Source organism: Lactuca sativa, chromosome 2, assembly GCF_002870075.4.
Source record: "Lactuca sativa cultivar Salinas chromosome 2, Lsat_Salinas_v11, whole genome shotgun sequence".
NCBI classification, from domain to species: Eukaryota; Viridiplantae; Streptophyta; class Magnoliopsida; order Asterales; family Asteraceae; genus Lactuca; species Lactuca sativa.
The window spans coordinates 223092668-223109220 of record NC_056624.2 but is presented as its reverse complement, the minus strand read 5'-3'; the positions used below and the strand labels follow the sequence as shown (position 1 = coordinate 223109220).

The 16553-nt window shown below is 35.3% G+C and overlaps 1 protein-coding gene across 1 annotated transcript; it reads left to right on the top strand.

Moving 5' to 3' along the window:
- The first annotated feature begins 12169 nt into the window (after window positions 1-12169).
- On the top strand, window positions 12170-15880 carry LOC111884004 (probable LRR receptor-like serine/threonine-protein kinase IRK). The gene is made up of 2 exons (XM_023880332.3): window positions 12170-14072; window positions 14166-15880. Exons 1-2 carry the CDS (start codon window positions 12610-12612, stop codon window positions 15628-15630), a joined length of 2928 nt encoding a protein of 975 aa, XP_023736100.1. The 5' UTR covers window positions 12170-12609; the 3' UTR covers window positions 15631-15880.
- Window positions 15881-16553: the final 673 nt, after the last annotated feature.

Below are 16553 nucleotides of genomic sequence, written 5' to 3'. Positions count from 1 at the left end.
GTTAATACTTTTAACTTGACACATCATCCTATAAAACCCTTTCGATAACTCCTTGCAAAACGCAAGAAGGCAGTGAGGGTGGCAAGCACTAAAACTTTTAAAAATCGGCCTCATTCGGAATTAGGTTTCCTCCTTAAACCTTCCTTATAGCGTGAGAGTGGGTGAACCTAGTGATGGTAAGATTGACAATGTTGTAACGACCAAAAAATCAAGGGTAAAAATTTCATTTTTAATATAATCAAACATTGATACAGTTTATTTCAAACATTTCAATTCATCATTAAGTATAACATCTATCAAAGTTTATCCCAAAATCATTCATTGCGAAAATCTTAGGTGTGTGCGCTGCAATCCTTCCGAGCCCTTCTTTTCCAACCGATGAAACCTGAAACCAAAACTGTAAACCGTAAGCACGAAGCTTAGTGAGTTTCCCAGAGCCTACCCCACACACAATCCACATATTATAACCTATTAGCTATAAAAGCTACCTCTACCACATAATACATATCGATTAGCTATAACAGCTACCTCTACCAAATATCACATATCATTTAGCTATAAAAGCTACCTCTACCACATATCACATATCAATTAGCTATAAAGCTATCTCTACCATTGTAAGGATATTTTAAAATAAAAAAAAAAAAAATTTAAAACTTTGCGGAAAAACTTATCCTTACAATCCATATGAAAACCTTGTTGTTATCTATTCCTAAGCAATATAAATATCATAACTCTTAAGTAATAGCCCAAAATTCTGATCACCGAACCATGCGATTGAAATCTATCTTCGCGATCAGAATCAGCATGCACTTAATAGAGTTGGACAATGGACTTTACCTGAAGTAGAGCCAAACTTATTGACTTTAACATCCTTAGGTAAATTTGGCAGCTTCGCAACCAATGCCCCTTCCTTTGGCAATAGTTACCTATGGACCCTTGATAATGGGACTATCTCAGACTTAGCCTCTCTCTTTACCATTTGGTCAACCGAGTTGACTACGGCCGATCCCTTTCCATTGGAAAAATAGAGCTTTACTGGATATCCAATGTCATTATGTCAATGTCCACAAGTTTTAGGAAGTTGATCTTAGCAAATAGATAAGATCATTAAGGGTCTTATCATAGTCTGTTTCATAGGAGTCCCAAAGGAACTCACTATGTGACTTAGAAAGTAGTTGAGGCACCAACTTTCTCAACACTTTGACACCCAACTCTCCCGGCTTGTCAATATGTGACTACATCTCCAAGATGTGATCACACATAGACCTTTGCTTGCCAATAGGGCTTGAGTGACCTTAAAATTTTCAAGAACTTGTGGGTTAGGGACAATAATTGGAGTAGGTGAAAGAAGTATGATTTCCATGGGACATCATCTTCATTTAGGAAAGCTTGTTTCAAGAGATTTAGGAAGATCATAAATGTCTAAACCAGACATCTTTTTGGGAGATATTCAAGATAGTTGATTTAAAGTCCTTAATATGACACCCAATATGAAATATTAAGGCTAGGACCCAACAAACTATTTTATAACTTAGAAGAGGGATGTCGTAATCCAAGCTATAAAATATTTGAAGGTAGGTGAATGATGATTCACCAATTTCCACCAAGATAAACGAAATGTATTATTAGGTTTTAATTGGTTTTGAAACTCCTAGATCTTTGATATTCATTGAATTGTTCAATGGCATGTTTCAATCTCGAGTGTGCCCTTCAGGTTTTGTGACTGGGATGCCGAGGATCACAAAATAAGGTGTAAAGTAACCATGCAAATTACTTGGTACCCTTAAGTGTTTACCCTTCAATCGATGTGCCGGTTAACCACGCACGCTCCATCGATACTATGATAAACATTAAGTTACCCTTTGCCTACCTTGTTAAATACGAGTTAGTGTGCCGGTTAACCACACACGCTCCACTAACCGACTTAAACAAAGTGCAAAGTGTAATTTCATGGATTAGCACCTTATTCACATTTTCCTAAGTAACTAAGATTGGGTATTATTAAGAGTTTAGTTACTTAGTATTTATCATTAATACTTTTAATGAAGGGAGAATTCTAGTCCTTGTCCTACCCGTTCGGCTAACGACCCTCCACCGATCAAGGAAGCGGTGGGTGAGAGTGGACACCCATTAAACTGCCATTTTATAGGCAGTAACCTTATACCCCCCTTATAGACCGACTTCGTGAATGAGGCCTACTAACGGTAAGACTGACTTTACTCTTATACATATATATAAATATTATTAACTTATAATATTATAAAGTATAAGGGTTGAATTTTAACTTTTAAAATTCTAAGGGCTAACTTGGAATTAAAGTATTTATAAGTGAAGACTTTTCAAATTCCAAAACTTGAGGGCAAGTTTTGAAACTATTCAAAACTAATTAATTCCATAACTTATGAGTTTAAAGTAGTTTTAATCCAAAAACTCTTCAAGTTCCATAACTTGAGGACAAGTTATGGAAGACTTTAAACTAATAAAAGAATTAACTTTTCTTTATTTTATAACTTATGGAATTAATTAAGGTTAACTTTTTTTTATTTATTATTAATGAAGAGACTCTTGTTCCTCCATAACTTGAGGACAAGTTATAGAGTCATAAAACCATTTAATTAGACCTAAACTCTTCATTTTGTAACCTTTGCCAACATTTATGAGTTTTATGAAACTTAAATGTGACTTTTCATATAACTTGAGGACAAGTTACAAAAACACATTTTAGAATCAACTCTTAGATTAATTTGGATTGAAAACATCTAACACATATTTTTCATTAATCTAAAACATAACTCATAAAACAAGGAAACATAAAACTTTTGGTAATCCATAACTTATGGAGTTAAATGTTTGTTTTATGATGAAACTTTTCATGTTCCATAACTTAAGAATAAGTTATGAAATTCTTTAAAACATTAACACCAAATTTTGTAACTCCATAAAAACTTTGAATTAATTTTTTTTAAACCTTTTCATATCCATAACTTATGGAGGTTTCAAAAAATAAAACTCTTTAGATCAAACTTTTAAAACTAATAAAATAATCATATCATTATATCTTTTATTAAATTTGACCTAATTCAACTCATAAAACAAATTATTCAAATTTTACAAATAATTAGTTTTTCACAAGAACAAGTAATTATCTTAAAATTTGACAAACTTCATGTTTTTTTTTTCCTTTTTTTTCAACTTTGAAAATAAAATATTTGCATCAATATAACAAAAAACAATCCGTGGCTCTGATACCACTGTTGGGTTTTGAGCATTCTAACACTCCTAAGTGTACATGCAACCCTAAATACCTTGGATCTATGTTTTCTCTATTATACATACAAATATGAACATCCAAGGTATTATCCTAATCTAGCATACAAAACAATGAATATAACAAGATAGAATACATACCTCTTTCATGCAGAAAGTCTTCATGAAGCTTGAGTGCCTAGTGCCTCAAGTGTGACACCTCAAATGGTTCACACAACACCAAATACACTTGGAATAACTTGAGAGAAACTTGAACACTCCATGAAATCGTTTAACCCTCACACAAACATTGTGCACGATTTCTTGATCCATGGGATTATTTTATATGGTGGCTATTAGGGTTACACCATGTAACTCATGACTTTACCTATTCCTTATGCTCCATGGATTTTAACCTCCATGGAGTATCCATGGGTCACCCATGGACTTAGTCCAACATAAGGAATCTTGGATCACAAGCCCACATATATAAGAATGAATGATTTACACAATCAACCCATATATTTAATTAGTCTCCTTTTGATCACTTAATTAATTCCAAATTAATTCTTGATCAATACTAATTAAATAACCTTATTAATATATTAGAACTTATAATATACTAACAAACCTTAAGTGTTATTTCTCTCATTATAGTCTATCCAAATGCATGATGCCATGCAACCCAAATGGACCATGCCGGGTCGGGTCAAGTCTTACCAATTATAGTTATGGACTTAGACATTAATCCAACAATTATCTCTACCATCAGCTGTAAAAACTATCTCTACCACATATCACTGCATAAAAATGTCACACACCTCTACACAACAAGCATACCAACTATCATAAAATCACTAGCATACCACTTAGCATAAAGATAACTATCATACCACACCTCACACTGTAGAAGCTTCCCGCATGACTTCCTTAGTTGCTGCCTCGTCAGCTTCCCGAGTTGTCACTACCAACCAATATACCCAAGTAGCAATTAGGTCCCATACTATAATCCTTAATCCATGCATGGGGGTAAAATGACAGTTCTATCCCTGGTCCGGTATGATCCAAAACTAAGGCCCAACCCAAAACAAAAGCTCGTTACTATAATGTCCATAAGTCCTTTTAATGGCCCAATTTCCAAATTGGGTTCGTAACCATAATGGGCCTCCACAAATAAATATAAATCCCAAAACTTGATGGACCAACAAGGCCCCAAAACACAAAGTCCATTGCTTGGCCCAGCCTGAGGCCCAAAACACACCAAACCCAAAACTGATGAGTACGCGGGGCGTACTCTTCTGTACGCTAAGCGTACTGGCTGAATGGAGTTTACGTTGTGCGTACCTGCATGTACACCCAACGTACTCCTCTGTTAAGCCACTTTTCAATTAAGTGCTTAATACCATACTTCAGAAGCTATAATTACAGATCCAAGTCCTCTTCAACGTATTAAACCATAAAGTTGATTACTTGATGGCTTTACATGCCCCACATAAGCTCAAACTCCAAAATTGATAATCTACTTCCATGGAAATGGTCTTAACTCATGCATGAACCCACTAAGACCTCCAAGATGACAACTTTCTACCTTAGGGACTCATTTAAGGCTGAGAGTGGCAGCTCCAAGCCTAAGAATCATATTTTAACCATAAAGTTTCATCCTTAGGACCAAAATGAACTAAAACTCACAATGGTAGATCTAAGAGATGAATGATCAATATCAAAGCTTTATACCTTCATCAAGTTGAGAATGAGTCCCAAAAGCCAGATCCACAAGCTCCTCCTTGATTCCTATCTTTGCAACAAGTTCCATCTTCTTGAAATGCACCAAAAACCACCTAAAATGCACCCACAAAGCTCACAACACTCTTGGATGAAGCTATAACTCAAAATTAGGGTTTAAGGCTTTGAGAATGAAAGGGAGGCGCACCCCCTTGGACTTAAGGTGCTTTAAATAGTGAGCCAACCCTAAAAATTAGGGGTTTGGAGATCCTGGACGTACGTTGGGCGTAATCCCCGTACGTTGGGCGAACGTCTTTAGCACCCGCGGTTCATTATTCAACACTACGTTGGGCGTACCCCCGATTACGATGGGCGTACTCACCTGGCTTCCACCTTGCATGCATGTGCTAAAATGCAAACCTTTCCATTCAGGGACCAATTCTGCCAACAACTTCGAAGTACTATAACTTCTTCGTTCTAAGTCCGTTTCCGACGAACTTTATATCCACAAAAAGGTGGCATGAAGCCCTACGCTCATAGCTACACCCCAAGCCTTAAAACCTTACTAATGTATAATCATACAGACTCAAGCCACTCACTTTGATCCCTCGCGAATCCTTCAGCCACATTTCATTACATGAATCCCTCGTGGAATTCAATGATCTCTTATGGACCCACTATATATAATCCCTCATGGATTAAAATGATCCCTTATGGATCCTCTATATATAATCCCTCACGGATTACAATGATCCTTTACAAATCCTCGACATGTAATCCCTCACGGATACAATGATCCTTTACAGATCCTCTACATATAATACATTGCAGATTACAATGATCCCTTACGGATACTCTAAATATAATCCCTCGAGGATTACAATGATCCCTTAAAAATCCTCTTCATATAATCCCTCATGAATCACAATGATCCATTAAAAATCCTCTACATATAATCCCTCACATATTACAATCACCCTTTACGGATCCTCTACATATAATCCCTCTAGGATTACATTGATCCCTTACGAATCCTCGACATATAATCCCCCGCAAAGTACAATGATCCCTTACAGATCCTCGACATATAATCCCTTGCATATTAAAATGACCCCTTATTGATCCTCGACATATTATCCCTTGTGTATTACAATGATTCATTGCGGATCCTCTATGTATAATCCCTTGTGGATTACAATGATCCCTTGCGGATCCACTACTTATAATCCCTCACAAATTACTTAGATTGGATACCTTTTACTTTCACCTTCTACTCATTTACTCAATGTCCTTATCTCTCTCTGTATTTCTATCTCTTCTCATTCTATCTAGATCTCCATCTCTTCTCATTATCTCTCTATCACCAACCATTCTCAATCTCTTTATCTCTATCTCTTCTCATTTTCTTTCTATCTCTATCTCTAACTCCTATCATTCTCTTTATTTATGTTTATTATCGTTATCTCTATATCTCTAGCTCTTCTCATTCTCTCAATTTATATATTTTCTCATTCTCTTTGCCTTCTGTTTATCTCCATCTCTTCTCGTTCTCTTTATACCCTAACTCTCATCCTTATATCTGTATGTAACACTCCACCTTCTCTCTATCTTTATCTCTTCTCGTTTTCTCTATCTCCACCTCTTTTCTTTCTCTCTATCTCTAACTCTTCACCTTCTCTCTATCTCTATCTCTTATGTTCTCGTTCTCTCTATCTCTAACTATTCTCATTTTATATGTCTCTAACTTGTCACTTAGTTTTCCATACTACTTGGCACATACACATTCTATCATATCATTTCATTAAGAAATCTTTCACTATCAATCAAACACTTAATTAATTAAGTACTTAAACTAAGCATTCATTTAATAATTTGTTGGTATTTATCATAATACCACTGACATCTAACCATGCATTCATACTCTTACATTAGTTCACAACTCGTCTAATCATAAGCTATCTTCATCTAATAATATGTGGGTATTTAACGTAATACCACTAATAGTTGTCATCTTATATGTCTTTACATCTCACTTAATAGTCATCACAAGGTAAAGATATATATCAAATAAAAAAACCGGTCATTAAAGATGACATTTGGCCATTGTTTTCGATCTTTGTACTACTTGTCACTATTCTTATGTAAAACCGATGTTAATGTGTGAATTTTGATTTACAATGATGATGCGTTTTGAGTAATCTGTCGTGAAAACAATCATGTGAATTAGTTTGTACATTTAGTGATGAAAAATATGAAATCTGACACATACCTTTTTTTAGAAATCGTCACCAAAAGATAATTTTGTACTAGTGAAAAAGTATTTAGAACCTCTTTGTCTTGTTAGGTTTTTGATACAAGGATGGAGAACAAGATGACACTTATCGAAAAGCTCAATGATATGTGAAAAAACTAAAGAGATAATGACTTAAAAGGGTAATATATTTTTCGATTTGTACACATTTGGTCACTGAGTTTTTTTTTTCCACATTTACCCCTTCAAATTGTTAAAATGTACACATTCAGTCCTTATGACTGGTTACTCCAGGTTAGCCGGGAAAATGACTTAATAGGGTAATATATTTCTTATTCTCTACACATTTAGTCCTTAATATTTTTGTACACATTTAGTCCTTAATATTTTTTGTTTCAAAATAAGTAATTTTTGTTTTGGTACACATTTAGTATTTATGAATGTTTTATTTAGGTTTTTCTCACGACATCTTACGTGGGACAATCATTGATGAAGTGTGTGGGGTTGTTGATGTTTATGTGTAATGTCTTTTTGTCACAACAAAAAATTTTCATTTTTAAATAAGACAAAACTCCCTAATTATAATTTCACTATTAAGAAAAAACGTTTATTCAAAAATACATTTATCGAAAATCAGAGTAATATGAGAAACGCAAAATCCTCAGTATTGTTGATGAGTGTGTACAATCATGCATTCTCCTTCCCACGACCAACGATAGAACCTGAAAACATAAACAACTGGGTAAACACAAAGTTTAGTGAGTTTCCCCCAAAATACCCGATACAACAAACATATTATCATGCATAACGAACCCACACTCATGAGATTGGAATACCTTGGCCCAATCAGTCATCGGACTGGAATCCCAACATGCAACAGATCCAATCAGTCATCGGACCGGAATACCCAAGGTTTGTTTGATGGGTTTTAGCCATAAGAACTTTCCTATGTGCGCATGCAAAACCCTAATGCTCGGATCTAGGCTTTCTAATTAAACATGCTTTGAATCCAAGACTTCTAATAACTATTTAGGCTAAATGACAACATTAGAACAGATCTAGAATCATACCTTTGAATTCCTTGTTGACCTTGTTGTCTTGGAGCTTCTAGAGTCACAAATGTCACTCCTCTAATGGCTTACAAACACCAATAGCAATGAAGATGATTTAGGAGAGAGGAGAGGGAATGAATTCGACCAGAGGTTCCTTACTTTTGGTCAAGTGTCGAATTCTATCAACCATAGGGTCTATTTATACTTGTAGGCTCCTTAAGGATTACAGATAAGTCCCTATCAGATAATCTTCTCTTAAGGCTATCCAAATCCATTCCTAAGATAATCATATGGACGATTTTAGCTATCCTAAATCTCTTAGAATTCGTCCATACCATATCCAAATGGATTTACAGTCCAAAGTTTAACTATCAAACAATTGACAGTTTATACCCCTTTATTTAATTAATCTCTTTAAGTCACCAAATTAATTCTAATTAATTCTATGACTTATATTAATCAAATAACAATATATTATTCATTATATTATTCCCATAATATATTAATAATATTTACTCTCTCTTATTAAATCATCCTATCAAGTTGCTATGGTGAAGGCAACCCAAAAGGACCATGCACAACCGGATCAAATACTTGCCTAATATAGTTACAGCCTTAGACACTATTCCAACATTGTTGGCATGCCGCCTTAACCCAACAACTCTTCTCGAGTCTTCGTGCCTATAACTTATAGTCGGCCCGCACCAGGTATCTTGGCCTACAACATATAGCAGGACCACCTCAACCTATCCTACCACCATATGGCTATCCCACATAAGATGTCGTGAGGAAAACCTAAAAAAATTATTCATAAGTACTGAATGAATACAAAAACAAAAATGACTTATTTTGCAACAAAAAAATATTAAGGACTAAACGTGTACAAAAATATTAAGGATTAAATGTGTACAAAGTGAGAAATATGTTATTATATTAAATCATTTTTATCGGCTAACCTGGAGTAGTCGGTCATAAGAACTAAATGAGTAGTCGGTCATAATGACTAAATGTGTACAGTTTAACAAGTTTAAGGGGTAAATGTGGACGAAAAAAGAAGTCAGTGACTAAATGTGTACAAATCAAAAAATATATTATCTTTTTAAGTTATTATCCTAAGGAGAAAAATGAATTTTCAGCTGTGCGGGTCCGACGATAGGTTAGCCGCAAGTGATTAGTAACTTAGTAAGGGAAAATAGTAGTAAAAATCCTTAAAAATATTAAATTAGTAGATAAGTAAGTTGAACCTATAACATCTACTTATATTGCTATCAAAAGGCTTATAGCCCAGTGGTATTCGGTGTAGCCGTCCCTACTTGAGGTTGAGAGTTCTAGTCCTACTATGGACATAGGTGGATTAATTTAGTTTACTATATATTCGTATTTACCGTTAAAAAAAATTTATATTGCTATCGACATAATCCAAATATGGAACCAAGAAAAAATTAATGAAAAAACTGTTACAAATGTTATTTTAAACTCTTGAGATGATGCCCAGATTATCTAATCTTCCTTAAGTATCGATTTGACTTCCATCGTCAATAAACCTCCGCGGCATTTAGGCTATGTTTGACGTAATAGCTGAAAAGCTAGCTGTTAAATAAAAAGCTAGCTGATAGCTGAACAACTAGCTGATAAAAAATGACGTTTGGTAAAACTAGCTGAAATATATAAAATCACATAAAAGAATATGTGAGAGTATGTGTTTCTATAATTAATTAAGGGGTATATTTGGAAATTTTAAAAAAAGCTCCTAAAAAGCTAGTCTAAGTAGTTTTTCAAAAAGCTAGCTTATAAGTTACTTTTTGGCTTACCAAACACGACAACATAAAAAAGTTCAAAAAATAAGCTAGCTTATCAGCTAGCTGTGGCGCGCCAAAGCACAGCCATTAAAAATTATTATTAGAAATTAGTAAAGTAGTGACTCGTAACAGATTTATTACTTTGTGAAATTTAATAAAAACGGGATTAAAGAAAAAAGTTAAAAAATGTGGGGACCAGTGACTGCAAATATTGAAGAAAAGAAAGGGTCAAAATGCAAAAAAACAAAAGTCTGTCATTGTGAATAGCTATCGCATAACTTTTCTTTAATTACATCACCTACCCCTACATCTTCCCATCTTACCTCATTTAATGATCACTATTCACTCACCACATAATCATATCATACCTAAAATTTCATGCCAGTTTTTTTTTTTTTTTTTTTTTTTTTTTTTTTTTTTTTTTTTTTTTTTTTTAATATGAGTCACCATAACCATACGTAGAATAAATCATGTTTAAGTGAGACGGTGCTGCTTCGAACCACATGACACTAAGATGCTATTTGATATTTTTTACGATAGCAAATTTAATATGGTCATTGAGACTCAAATTGTTTGATACATAGTTAGAAGCCTTTGATTTAATCATGGTTCATTGATAAGTTTATTATTTGATCAGATTCATGATTATGTATGATTCAGACTTTGACTCAATTATATTTGATCCAATTAACAAATATCAAACAACTCCTAACTATTAAGTGGTGAGATAATATGAACAAAAACAAAATAAATGTTAAATGTACATAGTAATAACATCTAAAACCTTTTTTTCTTTTTTCTTTTTGAATTTTAAATACATAATGTTAACATATATATTTTTTTAATTCATTTGAAGTAATATTTTTGTCATCTTTATCAAAAAAATAATTATAAATTTTTGTTGGGTTTAGATTTGAAGTGTATCACTTTCACAACAATATAATCAAATATGTTTTACAATTTTGATAAAAGATACATTACATTAGTTGACGTAAAGTACATTAATATTGTTTGTATTTGACCAAAAAATAACGTATTAATCATATGATTCATGTTTATTTAATCAAGTTAATCATAAAAATAGGATCTTTGATATCAGTAAGTTTATTTATCAGATTTTATTAATGTTGATTAATGATTAAAACGTAAAAACCAGTTCTTTACTTCTTTTTCATAAACGTATTAATTATATGACAAGCAATTTAGATATTAAATACTATATCATCTAACAATTTCTTCTAGGGGTGATTAATAACCAGTAACCCTTTTCGATTGTTTTTACCATTGGATTCATGTTTCAGTTTATCCACATGTATTTTATAGTTCCATTTAAATTAGAAATAAAATACTAAAATCTAATTGGGATATTCAAGTTGATAAATACATGCATGCTAAATTACTTGTTTGATACATAACTGAAGAAACCATACAATAACTACACTCCACTTGAAAAGTAGGTACTTCATAATAAATGTATTGTTATAAATATTTCTTAACAATACAGTATGTAATTAAATCCAATAGAATGTAATGAATTGGAAAACCTTAACAAGACATTAATTGGATTCTTTTTATGTATTTATTTATTTGTATTTGGTTACTTAAAAATGATAGAATGCTTTATGGTTGGATTTTAATCTTTTTTCGAACTTTTGAAGTGTTAAAAAAACTAAAATCATAATACTTAAAAAAGGAACATACAATCTTATAAATTAGTCACATTATTATATTAAAAAAATACATTATTATTTTGATAGTATGAGTTTTTTTAATCATATTTGATTTTTGAATTGTTAAACTTCTTTACAGTTAAACAATACGAGAAATTTATGTTATCCACATGGTTGTCAAACATCAAACACAAAAAATACGTTGTCACTTACTTTTACACCCTTCAACTTACATACATATTACCACTGGATCCCTTATATTTTGCTCAGCTTTTATATAAGACCCCAACCCACCTTAACGCCTACGTGTAAGACAGCTCACTCTTACCCACTGGCGTATGAACGCGTGTCCACTCCTAAATATACGGGCCCCACGTCCTTCCCCCCTTCAATCTCTTTGCCTAAATAAAGTTATGTATTTACTCTGTCTGAGAGAGAATATCAGTGCTTGAGTGAGAAAGAGAAAAACCTAGAGAGAAAAGAGAGCGCTGCCCCACGGCGGCCGGAATCCTCATCTCCGCCTTTACCGTTTACTTTCCGGTAACGAAAAACACTTGAAATTCTCCTCTGACATTTTCTTCGGTGACTTTGCGGGTGGATTTGTTTTTTGTTGTAGGTAAACCGTTTAGTTTTCTTCTTTACCTGAATCCTCACATCATTTTCCTTTCTCCGTCATCTTCGCTTGCAATTCTTTCTGTTAAGGAAGTAAAATTGTTAACGGCACTCAGACATATCGTGTGTTGTTTGTATAAAGTTGATATATTTCCGGGTCTATCCTTGTCTTCGCTTTGTTTCCGTAAAATGCGGTGAGTTTGTTAGGTTTTGTTAGCAATTGTGTGCTCTGTTTTGAAGCTTGGGCCATTGAAATGAGAAAGTTGCTTAGTATCTGTCTGTTTTTGCTATTGGCTCATGTTATTACTGTGAAATCATTGAATCCAACTCTGGATGATGATGTGCTGGGCTTGATCGTGTTCAAGGCAGACCTTCAAGATCCAGATGGTAAATTGGCTTCTTGGAACGAAGATGATGATAGTCCCTGTAAATGGAAAGGCGTTCGGTGTAACCCTAGATCTAACAGGGTATCTGACCTTGTTCTTGATGGGTTTGGGCTCTCGGGAAAGATGGGACGTGGCCTGATGCAGTTAAAGTTTCTTACCAAGTTATCATTGGCTAAGAACAATCTTACAGGAAGCATAGGAGTCAATCTCGCCCAACTTGCTAGCCTTCGGGTGATTGATTTGAGTGGAAACGGTTTCTCTGGACCAGTTCCTTCTAATTTTTTCGAGCAATGTGGGTCCTTAAGGTCAATTTCTTTAGCCAATAACAAGTTTTCGGGCAAAATTCCAGATAGTTTGGCTTCATGTTCATCTCTTGGTACCCTCAACTTTTCATCCAACCAGTTTTCAGGCCTATTACCTTCAGGTATCTGGTCCTTGCATGGACTTAGATCACTTGATCTTTCTGATAATCTTTTGGAGGGTGAGATTCCGAAGGAGATCGAAGGTTTGTATAACCTGAGGGAAATTAGGTTGAGAAAGAACCAGTTTACCGGTGAAGTTCCAGATGAAATTGGAGCTTGTGCGCTGTTGAGATCTGTTGATTTGAGTGAAAATTCCTTTTCTGGGGCTCTACCAACCACATTGCAGCAGCTTTCTTTGTGTAATAATCTAAATTTTCACAGCAATTTGTTCACTGGCGAGGTCACTGAATGGATCGGGGAACTCGGTAGGCTTCAAACTGTTGATCTTTCCAACAATATGTTTTCTGGCGCTGTCCCAAACGCCATTGGTAATATTCTTTCTTTAAAAGCACTGAATATTTCCAACAATGGCTTCTCTGGGAGCTTACCAGCGTCAATGGTCAATTGCCAAAACATTGAGAGCTTAGATGTGAGTCGGAACTCACTCACAGGGTTTCTTCCTACCTGGGTATTTCAGATAGGGCTACAAAACATTCTGTTTTCAGAGAACAAGCTGACTGGAAGCATCTATGGTGCTCTTACTTCCTCCATTGATATCTCACACCAGAATCTTCAAGTTCTTGATATATCCCACAATGCATTGTCTGGTGAAATCCCATCTGAAATTGGGAGCTTTACCAGCTTGCGATTCTTGAATATATCCAAGAATGCACTGATGGGGGAAATCCCAGAAACTATCGGGAAGCTAAAGGCTTTGGATTTTCTTGATTTGAGTGAAAATCAGTTGAATGGAAGCATTCCTCACGAAATAGGAGGAGCAACTTCCCTGAAGGATCTGATACTATCACGAAACTCCCTTGATGGTAACATTCCAAGCTCCATTGGCACATGTTCATCCCTAACTTCACTGTAAGATCAACATCATCCATCTTCTCTCTTAATTTCTTTCTAGATCTTTTCATTGCAAAGACGATTTGATAATCTATTATGATATTTTTGCAGGATTTTATCACGAAACAATCTCTCTGGGCAAATTCCTGTAGCAATGGCAAAACTCAGTGATCTTGAGTATGTAGATCTCTCTTTCAACAAACTCACTGGAACCCTACCTAAACCATTAGCAAATCTCGTCCATCTTGTCTCCTTCAATGTCTCACACAATCAACTACAAGGTGAACTACCAGCCGGAGCTTTCTTCAACACCATATCTCCCTCCTCAGTCGCCGGAAACCCAACTCTTTGTGGTGCTGCAGTCAACAAAAGCTGCCCTGCTGTCCTTCCAAAACCAATCGTCCTCAACCCAAACTCAACAGGAACAGACCCTGAGACAATCCCTCCAACTCTCACACACAAAAGAATACTTCTTTCCATTTCTGCCCTCATTGCCATTGGTGCAGCTGCCTTCATTGTCATCGGAATCATCTTCATCACTGTTCTCAATCTTCGTGTCCGTTCCTCCATGTCCCGGTCAGCCGCCGCCATTCCATTATCCGGTGGCGACTTCAGCAGTTCCCCCACCACCGACACAAATTCCGGCAAGCTGGTGATGTTTTCCGGTGACCCCGACTTCAGTACAGGAGCACACGCACTGTTAAACAAGGACTGCGAGCTTGGGCGCGGTGGGTTCGGGGCGGTTTACCGAACTGTTCTTGGAGATGGTCGATCGGTTGCCATCAAAAAGCTTACAGTCTCAAGCCTTGTGAAATCTCAAGAAGATTTCGAGAGAGAGGTTAAGAAACTTGGAAAGATTCATCACCCGAATCTTGTTGCTCTTGAAGGGTATTACTGGACTCCATCATTGCAACTCCTGATATATGAATTTGTTTCTGGCGGGAATCTTTACAAGCATCTTCATGAGGGAGAAGATGAAGATGGGAACAGAAGCTCCCTTACATGGAACGAAAGATTCAATATCATTTTAGGGATTGCTAAAAGTATGGCGCATTTACATCAACTTAATATCATACATTACAATCTGAAATCCAGTAATGTGCTAATTGATGGTTTGGGTGAGCCGAAAGTTGCTGATTTTGGGCTTGCGAGGCTCCTACCGATGCTGGATCGGTATGTTCTAAGCAGCAAAATTCAGAGTGCTTTGGGGTACATGGCGCCGGAGTTTGCTTGTAAAACGGTGAAGATTACTGAAAAATGCGATGTTTATGGATTTGGGGTTTTGGTTCTGGAGATTGTGACTGGGCGGAGACCGGTGGAGTACATGGAGGATGATGTGGTGATACTTTGTGATATGGTTCGTGGGGCTCTTGAAGAAGGAAGGGTGGATGAATGTATTGATCAAAGGCTACAAGGGAAGTTTCCGGCTGAAGAAGTAATTCCGGTGATGAAATTAGGGTTAATTTGTACGTCACAAGTGCCTTCCAACCGGCCTGACATGGCGGAGGTTATTAACATATTGGGGCTTATCAAATGCCCTTCGTCGGAAAGCCAGGAGGAGGAGGAATCCGGTTAAAATTGGTTTAATTATGAAAATGGTGATCGGTGATTGGTTATCCGGCGAAGATGAATCCGGTTAGCGTTTTTTTTTTTTTTTTTTTTTTTTTTTTCAAGGAGAGAGAAGAGGGTTTTGAATTTTGATTATCGCTTGTACTGTACTGCTCTCTGTTTAGCGTTTAAGTTACCGGATTCGTTTTCACCGGATCCAATTTCGGATCCATTTACCCCTACTTTTGTTTGTTGTTATGACATGGGTTATTGTTTAACCGTCTTTTTTATCTTGAAATTGTTTGTATCCCGACTCCTGTGGTTTATTTTCAAACCATGTAAAAGGTAAGGCTGGAAGGGTATTTTCGTCAAGTTATCAAATACATTTTTACCCATTTCAAATCATCATGTGAAGAATAGTTGTAAAATAGGAATATGTGTGTAGATTCATTCAATTATTATAAGATTAGATAGATTGGAATTTACAAGTCAAAAAGTGAAATCGATAGACGCAGCTAGCGGCAGCGGGGTCTAAGATTCTTGGCACCCACTTTGAAACAAAAATAATCCAAGTGGTGGTGCTCAGCTGAATAAAGTAACGGAAAGTGAACACGACATAACATAAACAAAGTGCATAAAATAACCTCATTTCTTTTTCCTAAACAAACACCCAAATTTTCAATTTCAGTGCACATCAATCAATATTATTATTAACGACTGAATTTTGTAAACTTCCCGGACTCCTTTAAGCTATATACTTTACACCCAATCAATGTATATAAACATTTTTGGTCGAGTATTGTGACTTAATTAAGTGAAACTCTTTAATCTTTATCTTTATGTATAGATAAAAGTTATTGGTAATGTCGAAGTTGACATGTTTTTTAGACAAATAGTGGGTGGAAAATCTATTATTATTAGCGCATCTTCATACCATGTGCAAAAGCTACT

Excerpts from the sequence above, each read along its gene's own strand:
- LOC111884004 (XM_023880332.3), top strand. The coding sequence starts at position 12,610 with ATGAGAAAGTTGCTTAGTATCTGTCTGTTTTTGCTATTGGCTCATGTT. Across the intron at positions 14,073-14,165 it reads TGTTCATCCCTAACTTCACT|GATTTTATCACGAAACAATC; the intron begins GTAAGATCAACA and ends ATATTTTTGCAG.